Here is a 16,198-nt window from a genome sequence, read left to right as displayed (position 1 = left end):
AAAAAACACACGACGGTTATTTATGTACAAACGACGTATTATATAATTTCACACGACGCAATAACGTATAAACCGACGTTATTATAACTTATCACGACGGTAGTTATACCGACGTGGTTATTTATTTAAAACGACGAAATGAATAAACAACCGACGTCTTATGCTATAATTAAAGATAACAGAGTAGTGATTCCTATTTAGACCGTTAACGACGTTTTTAAAAAATTTTCGACGTGGTAATATCATTCACACGACGCGAAAATGAACCACCGACGTCTTATGCTGTAATTACAGAAAACATAGTAGTGATTCCTATTTAGACCTTTAACGACGTTTTTAAAAACTTTTCGACGTGGTAATATCATTCACACGACGAAAAATATAACATACGACGTAATAAGAATAATTCACAGTTTAATAAAAATTTAAAACAGAGTGATAGTAGGCTTACAATTAATTTTGCTTTCTCTGCCACCTTTGGATCAGGGATGTTACCATGTTTGTCCTGTCTAGCTCTCTTCCATAAGGTAGATCGATCAATTTCTACCCCAGGCATGGTTTCCTCCAATTGATCCTCCAATCCAGCATATCCTTTTCGAGACAATCGATGATTGTACTCGAGTTTCTCCCTAATCTGTGCATGTTGAGAATGCACAGACTCAAAATCTTTGGATAGCCTTGAAGCTACAAAGGCATCCCATTGTGCTTTCTCTATGAATTTATATGTTTCAGGGGGTTGGCTTAATTTCTCCCTGTCATTGGTGTATGGAAGGATATAATGCCTCGTTAGTGTAGACTTGAAATCCTTCCATTTCTTGGAAGCAGAAGCTAAAACAGAGGTCTTGCCCCCTTGGCCTACGACAAAAGCCATGTCAACTGCTTCCCAAATCTGCTCCTTTATATCCTTGGGGATTTGGGACCATTTCTTGTCCACAAGTGGGATCCTGGAGCGTGCCAACACACCAATATACGACTGCATCTCAATATGTGCTTGGCCAACACCTTTCCCCCTTTTATTGTACTCAACAATTGGCCTCAGTTTCTGAAGCTTTCTCTTCACAACACGAGGCATTGTGCTCATACCTCGACCAGTCTTTGAATCATCTGAGATTGTTGTCTGGCTGGTTTGTTCTGTCTCAGCAGATGATGAAGCAAACTTCATCTTCTTCGAAGACTTCATCTCCTTCGAAGACTTATCTTGAGGAGCTACCATTCCAAGCTTCTTGGAGCCAGAATCCTTAGTTTGTTGTTGAGAAACCATTTTAACAGACAAAACTGCAAGTGAAAATATTTCAGGAAAACATTAAGAACACAAACGACGGTATTAAAAAAATACGACGTATGATATGATTTTAGACGACGCAATGAAATAATCTCAGACGTAATAAATGTTTAAAACCATTATTTATATAACGTCGTGGTATATATGTTCACACGACGTCAATAGTAATACACCGTCGTGGTAAACTATTATTTATATTTTATCGTCTATATTAGATACCAACCCTAGTTTCTTTTTCTTTATATTTTATCAAATAAGGGAAAAACAAAAACCATTGTTCAGCGAAATCAAACCTGCAATTAAACAAGCATATAAAAAAAGACTATTATTTTAAAAACAACTTTGTCAATTTTCAGACGACGCTAGAACAACTGACGAACCGTCGTGGTCTACCGTCGTCTTATTTAGTTGATGTAGTTGTCTTCAAAGTTGGAAACTTTCTCTCTTTGTCTGTATATTTTATCAAACTTGGAAAGAAGTAAAATGATTTTGGCCAGAAAAAAGGTAAAAAGATTTTTCAAACAAAAAACGTATGAGCATGCAAAACAGTAACCAAAATAGTGAAAATGAAAGCTTACCTTTTGCGTGCAATGAAAGCAAGAGGAAGATGATCGATGTTTAAGTTCAGAGACGACGAAGAAGACGAGAGGAAGACGATGAGAAACTCTGACAATGCTCTGACAAGGAAAAAAGACGAAAAGGTTTCTCTGGGAGATTGAAATTTTTAATCGGGTTTGGAAACAGTGCATGTGTAAGTCGAAAAGTTGCTTACATATAAAACCATTTCAAAAAAATAATACGGCGGTTACATTTAACTACGTTGTTTTTAACTAAAACGACGCAATATTTTTCATTCGACGTGGAATCATTTCATTTAACGTCGTTAGGTTTAATATAACCGACGTGGATTTTAATTTTTAAATTATGAATAGAATTTTTTTTCCCGTGACCTTTCAGTTTATTTTTCAATTACAGTGCGTTATAAATAGAGTTTTTTTTTCGGAGGAAATTTAAAACGAAGGAAATTAATATTCTGCAATATGTAAAGTTTCTTTTTTGGATGACAGATTTAAATAAAATAAAAATATAAAAACAACAAATGTGTAAGTCAAGTAGACGAAAAGTTGCTTACATATAAAACCATTTCAAAAAAATAATATGGCGGTTACATATAACTACGACGTATAAATTACAAAATACAACGGTACATTTAACTTCGGACGTGGTAAATAAATACGACAGTAGTTTGTAGGTACCGTCGTAGTAAACTCAAAAATTAAAGTACATAAGTAATAACTCGCGTCATGGTATATTATTTAACACGTCGTTTTTATTAATTTACCGACGTGGATTTCTGTAATATACGTCGATCATACCGACGTTGATTTTACAATTTAAACGGCGGTTTGTTTGTAAGGACCGCCGTTGGTTTTAAAAATTTATTCTATAAATTTGTCGCTTTCATTCATTTTCGGTTTACATTTAAGGTTCCAAGTTCTTCCTCTCTCAGTCTCTCATGTCTCAAAGATAATAATTTGGATGTTTTCTCAAAGAGAAATTGAGCTTACTCGCATCAAATATATGTCCACAAGAAGAAGCTTGTCAACTAGCCTTCTCACTTCCTTGATCAAGCCTGATAGGACACTTAGTGCTTCTGAATACTCCTTGCTTTCCATCAAAAGAGATGCAAGCCTGGCCTCCACTCGCTGTCGAAGGAAAGTTCGCTTCTCAGGGAAATCTGAAGATCAGATGTGCCTGATCCTCTGCTTGATTTTCTTGCCTAAGAAGATCCGTCGGATTTATTGTGATAGCCTCTTCCTTTATCCGTAGAGCTTCAGAAGAAGAAGATGGGTTTCAAGAATGCGATAAAGAATAGAAATGGCTTCAGATGGCCTCTAAAGCATGAGCAATTGAATCAGTAGTTTCTGGGAGATATGATGAAGACATTGTCAATGCTTTGAACTACACAAGTCCTGCAGAAAGATATGTTAAAGAAACTGAAACAACGGCGGTTTTCTGTTCTACCGTCGTCTTTTCTCGTCGTCTATATTAAGTTACGATGGCGGTAGATTTATAATTACCGACGTAGATTATTTTGTTAAACGTCGTTAAGTGTACTACAACCGACGTGGATTTTAATTTTAAATTATAAATGGAGTTTTTTTTCCCGTATTCTTTCAGTTTTAGTTTTCAATTCCAAAGCGTGATAAATAGATTTTTCTTTCCCGAGGAAATTTAAAATGAGGGAAATTAATGTTCTAGAATTTGTAAACTAACACGACGCAATATTTGCAAATCTGTGTCATCTGTTAAGATTATGATGTGGAACAGAGTTCCATCTGGTAAGATTTCGTAACCCTTGGGATCTCAGACAAAACTGATTATGTCGGCGGTGTTCTATATAAACCGTCGTGGTTATTTCAATTCTTGTCATTAAGTAGATCTACCGACGTAGGATAAGAAAATCAAAGAAAAAAATTGTTAACAAAAATTCTTATTAAGACGACCGTTAAAATTAAAGGTACGACGTATAAAATGAATAAATACGACGATAAATTTTATTGTACGATTTAAAGATAACGTAGTAGAACTATACGAGAATGACGTCGATATATTTATATTTTCCGTCGTTGTAAATTAATTTAATACGGCGATATTTTGTATTTTAAAGCCGTGGATTTGTTTGTAATTATACGGCGTCTTATACGAAAACCTCGTCGTGTTATTTTATGAGTAAAAACGGCAGTTTTTATTGAAATCGTCGTCTTTACTTTCTACGTCGATCGATTCATAACTTCTGCCGTTCTTTGTTGGCATTGATTTTACACTGAGGAAATCTGTTTCAAATAGACGTCGGTTGTTTAATTATGTACGTCGTTGTTTTTGAACAGCCATTTGAAACTCCATTTTTTAGTTGTCTAAGGTTGTATTACACGACGGTGTTTTTAGAACCGTCGTCTTTTTATAAACCACGACGGTTTTCACTTAGACCGTCGTTGTTTTCTGGTCGTCTTTTTCACTTTTTGTAGTAGTGTGACAAATTTAGGCACTATGAGATATTTTCTTGGTATACAGGTTCAACAATCAGATGAAGGGATATTTATTTCTCAAGAGAAGTATGCTGAAAATCAGTTGAAAAAATTCAAAATGTTGAAGAGCAAGCCAATGGATACTCCAATGGCAATTAATTTGAAGCTTATAAGTAACGATGGAGCACCTAAGTTTGATGCATCCATATATAGAAGTGTGGTTGGTTCATTAATTTATCTTACAAATACAAGGCCAGATATTGTTCATGCTGTAAGTGTAGTATCTAGATTCATGAGTGATCCAAGTAATCACCATTTTGCTGCAGTAAAAAGAATACTCATATACATACAAGGAACCAAGGGATATGGTATTAGATATACACAAGAGAAGAAAGCACAGTTAGTTAGCTACACTGACAGTGACTGGGCAGGTGCAATTGATGATAGAAAGAGCACCTCTGGACATGTGTTTTTCTTGGGAAGTAAAGTTATATCATGGTCGTTGAAGAAGCAAAGTACAGTGGCATTATCAACAGCCGAAGCAGAGTATATTTCAGCCACAAGTGCAGCATGTGAAGCAGTTTGGATTAGAAGAATATTAGCAGATCTTCGTCAAGAACAAAACACTCCAACAAAATTGTACTGTGATAACAAAAGCACATAGAACTTCGTCATCATTTTATCAGAAAATTGGTTGAAGATGGAGAGATTGAATTGAAATTCTATGGTACTGATGAGCAGATTGCATATGTTTTTACAAAAGCACTTCCAAGAGAGAAGTTCTACTATTTCAGAGAAAAGCTAAATGTCGCAGGACAAATGCATTAAGAGGGAGTGTTAAACATAATGCATTTGTATCAGTTGTTAAGTAGAAGTGTGTCTCTTGAGAAGAGCTATGTTTAGGAAGAGTTGTATCTCTTAGAAGTCTAGAGTTTTGTCTGCAACTCTTGAACTAATCCAAGAGTTATGTATGTTTATGAAAAGGTCTTAATGTTATTATATATAGCCAATGTAATAGGCTGCTGTAGTACGAAAGAAGTTAACAAAAATCAGTTTGAATAATTCCCTGTTTTACAAACACTCTCTGCCTCACTTTATATTTCCATCATATGCTTCAGTTTTGTGATCATTCCTCCAACAATATTTGCAGTAACTTCGGCACGAATCTCACAACAAGTACGTATGTGTGGGAAAACTTGTTTGCAATTCTTATTTCTGTCATTGGCTTGCTGCTATTTCTATATCTGATTGGAAATGTGCAGGTTGGTATATACTGAATTTCTATATCTATATTATAATTTTATATTTGAGCTTAATTAATTCAGGGCCCCTGTTCATCCAATATATATAATGTTGTGTTTTTGTTGGGGAGACAGACTTTTATGCAGATGCAAGCTACAAAATCAGAGGAGATGAGGAAAAAAATTAAGATAAAGAAGCTAGATATACAAAGCTGGATATCCAAAAATAAAGTCCCAGATGATATAAAGAAAGAAATCATGAAAAGCGTAAAGCAAAAACTGAAAGAACACAAAGATGCTGATCTCCAGAATGACCTATACTCTATTCTTCCCGGGAAAACCAGAACATCTCTAAAGCGTTGTCTTTGGATGGACGCATTTAAGACAGTATGTTCCTCAACCACAATCTCTCTCTCTCTCTCTCTCTCTCTCTCTCTCTCTCTCTCTCTCTCTCTCTCCACTTCATTATCAGTAAGGGATTTGATTAATTATTTTTCAATGAAATGTGTGTGTAGGTACCCATGCTTGAAAACATGAGTAAGAAAGTGTTGGAAATGATGTGCGAATATCTGAAGCCAGTGATGTACAACGAGAACAGCTTCCCTTTCCGAATGGGAGATCCACTGGATCGCATGCTGTTCATTATTGACGGGACTATGTGGACTTACTCTGGTGGTGGCGGCGATGAAGCTGCTGCTTCCCCATCAAATATTTCGACATTATTAGTGGCCAAGCCCCTTGGGAAAGGTGAGATTTATGGGGAAGAGCTTCTGAGTTGGGCATCACCCTCTATCACCCAACTTCCGATCTCCACCAAACACCTCAAAAGTCAGACAAAAGTGGAAGCCTTTGCTCTCATGGCCAAGGACTTAGCAACTATAGTCTCCAGGTACGAACTACAGTGGGAAAACAACAAGGGTAACAAATCTCAACAGGTGAAGGAGGACATGGCACTGTCTAAAATAAAAACAGTACTAGTCCCTCAATTTCGTTTGACCCGCAATAACAAGCGTCACACCACCTCAACAAAAAGGGTTACATTACAGGTGGGTTCAAATAACTTGTCAACAATACCACCGCCGATCAATTAGCATCTGCACAAATTATATATGTATTGGGATAGGATAGGAAGTATGTAACACAATATTTTTCAGTGTACTGCATCTGCATGCTTGTTCTTAGTGTCGGATGAAGGTACTTGATGTAAAACTTATTAAGCATAAATAACTAAAAACACTTAACCTTGAAGCTATAAAATTGTCGAGATATTTTAGAACTGATACAAGAGCTCTTTCCCTCAATTTGATCCCTCTCATATTCATTTAGATGGGATGAATATTTTATGGCATGTTTATTATTTCGTAATTGGAATGAATCGGAGTCACTCCAAGACATTCTATTGAAGTGTTTACTAACTACCTAGAATCAGAATGAAAGTGATGTTAACCTCCATTTGTTTACTAATTATCAAGAATCAGAATGAAACTGATCATGATTACTAAAATTCCCTTTTACAAAATAAATTATATTTTTATACACAACGTACGTACTAGTATGTAACCCCCAAAAAAAAATATTACACTTTGTTTTCGAAAACAACTTGATTTATAATTAATCATAACAAATATTTGTATTATTGATTCAATATACTTTTGGGATGTTGCCACCGACATTTTACCAAAAAATTTGATTGCAAACTATTTTACAAATTAGTTTGATATCTGTATATATTAATCATATTAAAAAAAAATGTTTTAAAATACTATGCCTCATTTGGACCGCTTTATAAACAATAAATAAAAAATATTCCAACTTTGCTTGATTTATAATTTCAAGAATTAATAATACAAATAAATCTATATAGTTGAAATATTTAAGAAATTACAAAACAAAAAAAGTAAAGGATGGAGATAAAAAAAAACCACGGTCCACAGCCAAATAAAATATATTAACAGAAATTATTTAACAAAATAAATAAATAAATAGTAGCGAAAAAAAAAATTAAAGAAACAAACAAAACAAGATAATCGAAATTTAACCCGATGGTCCAGACACAATATTAGTCCGACAAAATATATTCGTCCTTATTTTCTGAGATGGCTAGGACACTGGTCACCTTGCATGTAATGTGCACGGCCAAATGTACACACTGCATGCTCAGCCATGCCTTATTAAAAGCCTCTCACTATAAACAAACACCTGATATAACAAACTATAGCCCTAAACATGGCGATCAAGATCACCATCAAAGCTAGCTATAAGCTCCCTTTCTTCTTCTTCTTCCTCTCCACTCTCTTCCTAGCCTCCTCCTCTGTAACACCACTGATCAACGCCCTCAGTGATTATCATAATCAGAAATGCCAGCAGTCGATTTGCAGAGGCGTTGGCGGCCGCCATAGCTTGTTAAGATCCAAAGATCATCCTCAAGATGCTCGAGAGGAATACTTTTATTGCTCGCAGAGCTGCGGAACGAGTGAGGAACCCGAACAGTGCGAGACAGAGTGTCGAGAGCGATTTGACGAGCAATTGAAGAAAGAAGCTGAAGAGCAGCAGAAGGGACAAGAGGAGGAGGAGGAGGGGCCGACTTTTAATCCCAACCCTTACTATTTCCCCAAGTTCGGGTTGAGGCCTAGGTTTTTGGCTGAAGAAGGTGCCTATTTTGTCCTTGGGAGCTTTGCCAGGCTCTCGCATTTGCTCCGGGGAAGAATTCAAAACTACCGCGCGGCCTTGCTTCAGACTACGCCTGGCACTTTTGTTCTCCCTTACCACCTCGACGCCGAATCCATTTTTGTTGTTTGGAACGGTGAGACATGGAAACTAGTTTCAAAATTGTAGTCATTGTATTGAGTCGATTTTGTTTTGCTTAATTTAATTAAATTGGAATTACAATTTACAGGAAGAGGCACTCTTACTCTTGTGATGAAGGACACGAAACAGTCCTTCAAGATTGAAAATGGAGATGTAATTAGAGTTCCTGCCGGGGCTACCACCTACTTGATTAACAATCACACCACAGAAAATCTTAGCCTCGTACACCTCTTTCAGCCAGTCAACACTCCTGACCTATTTGAGGCAATTAAATTTTTGTTTTTGTTTTCTATTTCGAATTTCTATGCTAGCTATTAGAAAAACCTACTTCAAATTTTCACGTAGAAACGTGAAAATGAATTTCTTTTCTTCTAGGAAAAAAAACTTTTATAGATTTTTTTTAGGAATTGCTTTGATCATTGGCTGCAGGAATTCTTCCCTGCTGGTTATAAAGGTCCCGAACCCGGGTCAGACTATAGTTTTTTGCACGGTACCGAGTCATACTACAGCGTTTTCAGCAATGACCTTCTTGAAGCTGCCTTTGATGTAAGTTTGTTTTTTTCTTCCTTAAATATTTCCCTTTTATTTCTTTTTAATTTGTTCATTTACACTAATTGCTAATTTGATTATCAGGTCCCAAGAGAGCAGCTAGAAAAGGCCTTTGGACAGCAGAAGCGGGAGGGCATGATCATAAGAGCCTCAAAAGAGCAACTCGAGGCATTGAGTAAACAAGCTTCTCCATGGTGGCGCAAACTAGTCCCTTGGTCTATGGGTAGTGATTTAAATTTCAATCTGCTAAGCCAAAGACCTCTGCACTCCAACAACTATGGCAAGTTCTATGAGGCTTCCCCTCAGGAGTTCAAACAGCTCCAGGACATGAATGTCTCAGTCGCTATGCTTGACATCAATCCGGTAGGGCAAAACTTAAAACATTAATTCCCAGAAGAAATTTAATTCCATATACAAATGTTTTAGTAAGGGAAATTTAAAAACTAGCTATTGCAAGGGGATTGTACTTCAAGCAGTTAAGAACAGTTCCCCTTGCACCCTCAGGTCCTGTGTTCGAATCCCTTCCCTCCTCCCTCTTCCAATATTACTTGTATAAAATATTAAAAAAAGTGAGACAATGCATGTGTACTTGATGAATTAAAATCTGTGAAATTTTTGCAGGAAGCTATGATGGTGCCACACTACAATTCTAAAGCAACATATTTGATGATGGTGGTAGATGGAATGGGATACTTTGAAATGGCCTGCCCAAAGTTCACAATACCAGCGAGCGAAGAAGAGATGGAGTATCAAGAAGAGCAAGCAGATCAGCAGAGCGGAGTGTACAGCAAGGTAAGTGGCAAGCTTTCACTTGGTGATGTCTTTGTGATCCCAGCAGGCCATCCTGTGTCTATTGTTGCCCAAAACAACAACAACAACAACAACGGCGGCAACCAAAACCAGAATTTGAGAATTGTAGGATTCGGAATCAATGCCGGAAACAACATGAGGAACTTCTTAGCAGGTAAATTATTAATCAAGTCAGACTTAATATGCTTAATAATTACATTTTGTTTTAATTAACTGGGTGTGTATATAAATTATATGTTCTCTGCTTTGTTAAATATATGCAGGGCAAGAGGGCAACATAATGAAGCAGATGGAGAGAGAGGCTACGCAGCTGACATTTGGGCAAGAGATGGAACAAGTATTGACCAGTCAGAAGCAATCTTATTTTGTGCCTGCCTCGAGAAGAGGGAGCAGCACAGAGAAGGCATAAGCAATCCCAACTGGCTTCAAGTACGTAGAGCAGAAGTAGTATGCTTTGCTGGAGTTTTGAAGTGGCTAGGCTCATGTAGAGTGAGCTTTTTGATTAATTGTGTGTAGAGAGCTCTAGCTAGTTTTGTGCTACATAAATAAATGAATAAATGTGACTAGCTCATAATTAGGTACCATAAAAATAGGAATGACTACTAGTGGTAACCAGCAATTTGTTAATTATGGAGTAGATTTATGTCAATTTCAAAATTTACCCCCAAAAAAAAATTCAAAACCCAAAAAAAAAAGGAGGCCCATAGCCATAGTGTTGGTTAAATTTGGGCCGCCCAAAATACAACTCAAAATAAATAAATAAATAAATAAAATAAAAACTAACAATTCGTTTGCTTCAATTTGTTTAAATAAACTCTTAGGAAAGGTGAAAACTACAAAGAGAATCCAAACAGTATTTATGACTTATTCCAAATATAAAGAAATCAGATCTGACCCTGAGAGGCCACCTGCGATGGTTGGAGGAAAATCATAACAAAACGAATACAAATAGGAAAAATATTTTGTCTATGAAAATGAGGGAAGAGAAAAAAATGAGGAAGAAAAGAGGGGAGAAGGCATGAAGAATAATGACTTCCTCCTCCCCTTAAAGTGAAAACGAATCTAGGAGTCTTTTTAAAAAGAGAGGGGCTAGGTTTCTCTGGAGTTCGAGTTATTTTAATTTATTTCAAACTTACGATTGTTTGGACCTCTGGATAATTAATATCACCAAACAAATAAACAAAATCAATTAAATCACAAAACACTTTGTTAAAAAAAAACATAAGCCAACATTTCACGTTCTTCGTATGTGGCTTCTATGAACATATGCAAGTATTTACTCTTATTATCTAGCTAATAACCATTTAATTCTCAACAGGATAATTTAGGTAAAATATCTCTGATAGATTGTGAAGGATTCTTCTCATTAGATATTTCTTAATTTGCTTAATTTGCATTAATACGGGGAACATCTTCTCACTTGTGGTTTTACTTATAACAACCTACCAAAGTAACACCAATTGACAAGCATTGCCTTCATTCTTCTTATTCTTCAATCCAGAGTCTCATTGCTGTCTTGAAACAGGCATTCAAAATGGCCAAGCTCTTTGCTCCCTTGTACTTGCTTCTCGCCCTCTTTGTATTCACCTCAGGTTTGTGTTCTTCTTTTTTGTATATTTGCACCCACATTTGATGTTAATTAACATGATTATGAATGAATGAATGGAATAATTCTTTCTGCAGTTTGTCACAACGTTTCCATGTCACAGCATCAATCTGAACTATTATCCAATAAAATTATATATGAACTATATATATGTGGTTTTTATTCATAATTTTACAACATAACACGTCATATATTAATTTATTATTTAGCTTAAGTAAGTTATTTTATTTTTATGAACAGTAAGAAGAATGGTGCCAATGGTGAATGCCGATGAATGTTCACTAGCATCTATTGGCGGCGGTTGTCCTGACGAGGACGAGTGCACCATGACATGCATTACTTGTTATCGGAATGTTGGGCATGTCAGATCCTACTGTCGTTCTGGTGGCGGAGGGATTCCATTTGATTCATGTATTTGTGTCATGTCCGACGGTGCTCCTTGCAACCCTATTGGTCCACCAAAGTGCCCGAACTGGCCTCGATCTACTTCTGCTGCTGCCAATTTCACCGCAAATTAATTTACATTAATTTTAATGCAGAAAACCATTTACATTATAGTATACTGCCAAGATTGAGAACAAGATATCAGTTTGATGCAATAAATGAATAATGGCAAAGGTTTATGTATTTCATATGTTTGCGAATCATACAAATGAGAAAAATGGTTCTAGCTGCACCTCCCCCGCCCCCACACTCCATTTTCTCCTTGGGGTTTGGTAAACATCATGTTCCTTGTGGTGTGACAATTGGTCTTAGAATTTAACTGCTCATCACCTCTTTTTTTTGCTAATTCCTTGATACAATCCTTCTCCAACAAGGTTTGTTCAATCTTTTAGCAATCAAATCAAACATTGCCAACACTCAAGTGGTGGTCACAATCATTTATATCTGTATGTGTGACTCCGAATCATTGATTTGGAAATTTTAAATAATTAATCAAACATGGTCTATCAGCAATTTAGACTTGCCCTTCACTTAAACAAATAAAACGTGATAAGCAATTTCCTTATATATTTGCCTTAATGTTGTTTTTATTTTGTACAACAATTTCCAAGAGACTCCGGCTTCGCGAGCAAAAATCCAGAACCATCCATTCCTTCGCAGTTCAACAAGGTCAGTTTCTTGCTCTTCTTCACTTTTTCACTCAATTTTCGAATTTGAAATCCAAGGATTTCAAAGGATCGTGTACCAAAAGAAGAAAAATATAATATAAAAAAGGAGGCAGATTGACCGTGTGGTTCTTGTGTAATTATAACCACGATTTCAACCTTTTTGTTTGGACCTCTGGATAATTAATATCACCAAACAATAACCTTTTTCTTTAAAGAGAATTGGAGATAATAAAGAAACAAAATCAAGTTAAATCTCAAAATACTTTGTTTAAAAAAATAATAATAATAAGCCAACCTTTTTCTTTTAAGGGTAAATATTCAAATATTTACCCTTATTATCTGGCTAATAACCATTTATATCCTCAATAGGAAACTTTTATAGGTAAAATATCTCTGATAGATTGTGAAGGATTCTTCTCATTAGATATTGCTTAATTTACTTAGTTTTGCATTAATATGGGGAAAATCCTCTCACATGTGGTTTACTTATAAAAACCTACCAAAGTAACACCAATTGACAAGCATTGCCTTCATTCTTCTTATTATTTTTCTAATCCGCAGTCTCATTGCTGTCTTAAAACAATCATTCAAAATGGCCAAGCTCTTTGCTCCCTTTTACTTGCTTCTTGCCCTCTTTGTATTCACCTCAGGTTTGTGTTCTTCTTTTTCGTATATTTGCACCCACATTTGATGCATGATTATGGATGAATGAATGGAATAATTCTTTTCGCAGTTGTCACAATGTTGCCATGTCGGTGCATCAATCTGAACTATTATCCAATAAAATTATATGAACTATATATATATGTGTGTGGTCTTTATTCACAATTTTACAACCTGACACGTCGCATACTAATTTATTATTTAACTTAATTAAGTTGTTTTATTTTTCTGGACAGTAAGAAAAATGATGCCAATGGTGAATGCCGATGAATGTACACTAGCAACTATTGGCGGCGGTTGTCCCGACATTGACGAGTGCGCCTTGACATGTAGTACTTGTTATCGGAATGTTGGGCGTACCAGATTTTACTGTGAATCTGCTGGCGGAATTGATTCATGTATTTGTGCCATGGCCAATGGCGCCCCCTGCAACCCTCCTGGCTCACCAAGGTGCCCGAACTGGCCTCGATCTATTCCTGCTGCTGCCAATTTCACCGCAAATTAATTTATAATTTTAATCCAGAAAACCATTTACATTATGGTAAGCATAAACGGTAAACTGAAACATTCTGCAAAGATAGTTATTAAATCGTTAGCACCAGTACTGCCAATATTGAGAACAAGATATATCAGTTTGATGTAATAATGAATCGCAAAGGTTTATGTATGTTGTCCTTTCATATTTTTGCGAATCATATCTGTTGATGCTCAAAATGGTTAGGCCAAGGTTGAGTCCAACTTAGTGATGAGGTGTGATGGATGAAGGTGAGGACCTTCACCAAGTGTGTGAGGATTTGGGCAAACGATAAACATATAGAAGACAAGATATACGTGGTTCACCCGAATGATGGGCTACGTCCACGGAGAAGGGTGTTCTCATTATGATAATGTTTGTTTACATTTGTACAAGGGGATTAGACCCAAATATAAAGATAACAAGTGAGAAGCCCAGCCCAGAGATGGATCCAGAAGAGAGAGTCCAAGGCCCAAGGGTCTAGATCCAAGACTCGGATCCTCTTCTAAGGAAAGAGCAGTCTTCTTTTATAGGTGAGGGGGAGTCTCCATCTCTTGTAGTTTTCCGATGTGGGACTCCTCTTGCTTTGCTTAGAGTTGTGATTTGTGGTGATGCTTCTTTGGCTAAGGTGATGACCTCTCAAAGCATGGCACTCGAATGATCTAGCCTAGCTAGTTGCTCGGTCAGTTATGGTACAAACAATATCAAATGAGAAAAATGGTTCTAACTGCACCTCCCATGCTCTCACTCTCCATTTTGTCTTTGGGGTTTGGTAAATAACATGTTCCTTGTGGTGTGACTTGGTCTCAGAATTGAATTTCTCATCACCTCTTTTTTTGCTAATTCCTTGATACAATCCTTCTCCAACAAGGTTTGTTCAATCTTTTAGCAATCAAATCAAGCATATTGCCCAAGGAATCAACCTTAGAGGAGGGGTGAATAAGGTTATTGTAAATTTAAATTTAAATGCGGATAATTAAATTGATAAGCACAATAATAAAGAGATAGGGAAAGAGAGATTCAAACTTAGAGATTTATACTGGTTAGTCCACCTGACCTACATCCAGTGCTTAAGTTTGATCCACTACGTTGGAAAACTCCTTGCAAGTGGAGTTGAAATCTTTACATTCCTAGAGCACATCACTCCTTCACAGCTAGAGCACACCACTCTAAGATACAAGGTGGAAGACACCTTTCTTACCTTACAGGGTCAAACCAACCCCTTTTACAAGTTTGAATGAAATAACTCTCGAAACAAAAAACTCTTCTATTTGAGTGGGATATACAATTGAAGCTCACTCAATGGTAAACTCTCCTTTCTGAGTAGATAATACAGAAGTAATTCGAACACTAGTACTCTTGTATGAATTTGAACAGGATTGGCTCAAGAGAAAATGATATTCAGAGTATGATGAATGCTTGTAAGCTTGGATGAATATATTGAGTTCTTATTTGTACCAAAAATCTGAATACATATTTTTAAGTACAGAAATATAGTTATTGCAAATCATTGTGCCGTTAGGAATATAGCCGTTTGGAAATAATTGAGCCGTTAGGAAAATGGCCGTTGAAATATTTGTTTTTATATTTTTACTTTCATTTATTTTTATTACTCCATTTACTTAAGTTTACAATGTAAATAAGGAAGTAACCCCCATTTGGATTCAAATAAAAATATTAGAAAATTCCCACCAAATCAAAATATGACAAATTAGTTTTAGTTCAAAATACGATTTAGACTAAAAATGATGGCTCATTAAGTCAATATATACTTTGTATAAAAATTCCTTAAAATCATGTTTTCTTATTTGATGTGTAGGAAATAAAAGCTACCAAAAATTATCTTGAGAAAATGATTATTCTGAAAAATCATTTTTCATACTTAGCCAATATTTTATAAAACAATTTTTCATCTATGATATGAATGAATGCATGAAAGGAACTAAGTTTAATCTAGGTAAAGAGCCTTAGATGTTCAATCCACAAATAGTTTTACAACAATAACCTAACTCTTTTGTATTGGATAAATATTTGCTTGAGTGTCGACTTCTTGCTCAGTGTTCTAAATGTCTTCCAGTGTGTACAGTATCTTTGATCCATTTAAGAATACCTTTCTCCTTACAACTTATCACAATTAAAATACATTAGATAAATAAGAAACAACTTATTATCATCAAGATACGCACAACATGCTTCTATTAAAAATCGTAAGGCTAACAAAGCATTTGCAAAACTCAAGCGGTGTCTCTTGATGTTTTTCAGTCACAATCATCTATATCTGTATGTGTGAATTTGAATCGTTGACTTGGAAATTCTAAATAATTAATCAAACATGATCTATCAACAATTTAGACTTGTCCTGCCGCACCTAAACAAATAAATATGACAAGCAATTTCCTTATATATTTGCCTTAATGTTGTTCTATTTTTTTGCAGTCAAAATAATGATAACAATCCCGAATGCCCACTATTATATAGCGCATGAGTGTGGCTTTACTAGTGTTTTGAAGTGGCTTAGCTCATGTAGTGTGAGCTTTTTAATTAATTGTGTTTAGAGCTCTAGCTAGTTTATAAATAATATTTT

The 16,198-nt window shown here is 35.8% G+C and overlaps 2 protein-coding genes across 2 annotated transcripts in view; both read left to right on the top strand.

Annotated features, from left to right (window-relative positions):
* Positions 1–6,698, top strand: part of LOC109946601 (cyclic nucleotide-gated ion channel 1-like) — a 24,528-nt gene extending 17,830 nt beyond the window's left edge. The window contains exons 5-7 of the mRNA XM_020554951.1: positions 5,462–5,573; positions 5,688–5,939; positions 6,068–6,698. Coding sequence (XP_020410540.1) covers positions 5,462–5,573; positions 5,688–5,939; positions 6,068–6,643 — 940 coding nt within the window. The 3' untranslated portion in view covers positions 6,644–6,698. The remainder of the gene's footprint in view (positions 1–5,461; positions 5,574–5,687; positions 5,940–6,067) is intronic.
* LOC18792601 (vicilin C72) lies at positions 7,505–10,309 on the top strand. The gene is made up of 6 exons (XM_007225564.2): positions 7,505–8,355; positions 8,449–8,624; positions 8,790–8,906; positions 8,994–9,272; positions 9,531–9,873; positions 9,983–10,309. The coding sequence occupies exons 1-6, from the start codon at positions 7,779–7,781 to the stop codon at positions 10,126–10,128; spliced, it is 1,638 nt and encodes a 545-aa protein (XP_007225626.1). The 5' UTR covers positions 7,505–7,778; the 3' UTR covers positions 10,129–10,309.

The sequence above is a fragment of the Prunus persica genome, chromosome G1, assembly GCF_000346465.2.
Source record: "Prunus persica cultivar Lovell chromosome G1, Prunus_persica_NCBIv2, whole genome shotgun sequence".
In the NCBI taxonomy this organism is placed as follows: Eukaryota; Viridiplantae; Streptophyta; class Magnoliopsida; order Rosales; family Rosaceae; genus Prunus; species Prunus persica.
Note: the sequence above shows the minus strand (reverse complement) of the source record. Positions and strands in the feature narration are given on the sequence as shown.

Bases quoted from the DNA above. Each gene is read 5' to 3' on its own strand.
- LOC18792601 (XM_007225564.2), top strand. From the start codon at position 7,779: ATGGCGATCAAGATCACCATCAAAGCTAGCTATAAGCTCCCTTTCTTC. The intron at 8,625-8,789 runs GCAATTAAATTT...CATTGGCTGCAG, and splicing joins ACACTCCTGACCTATTTGAG to GAATTCTTCCCTGCTGGTTA. The intron at 9,874-9,982 runs GTAAATTATTAA...AAATATATGCAG, and splicing joins CATGAGGAACTTCTTAGCAG to GGCAAGAGGGCAACATAATG.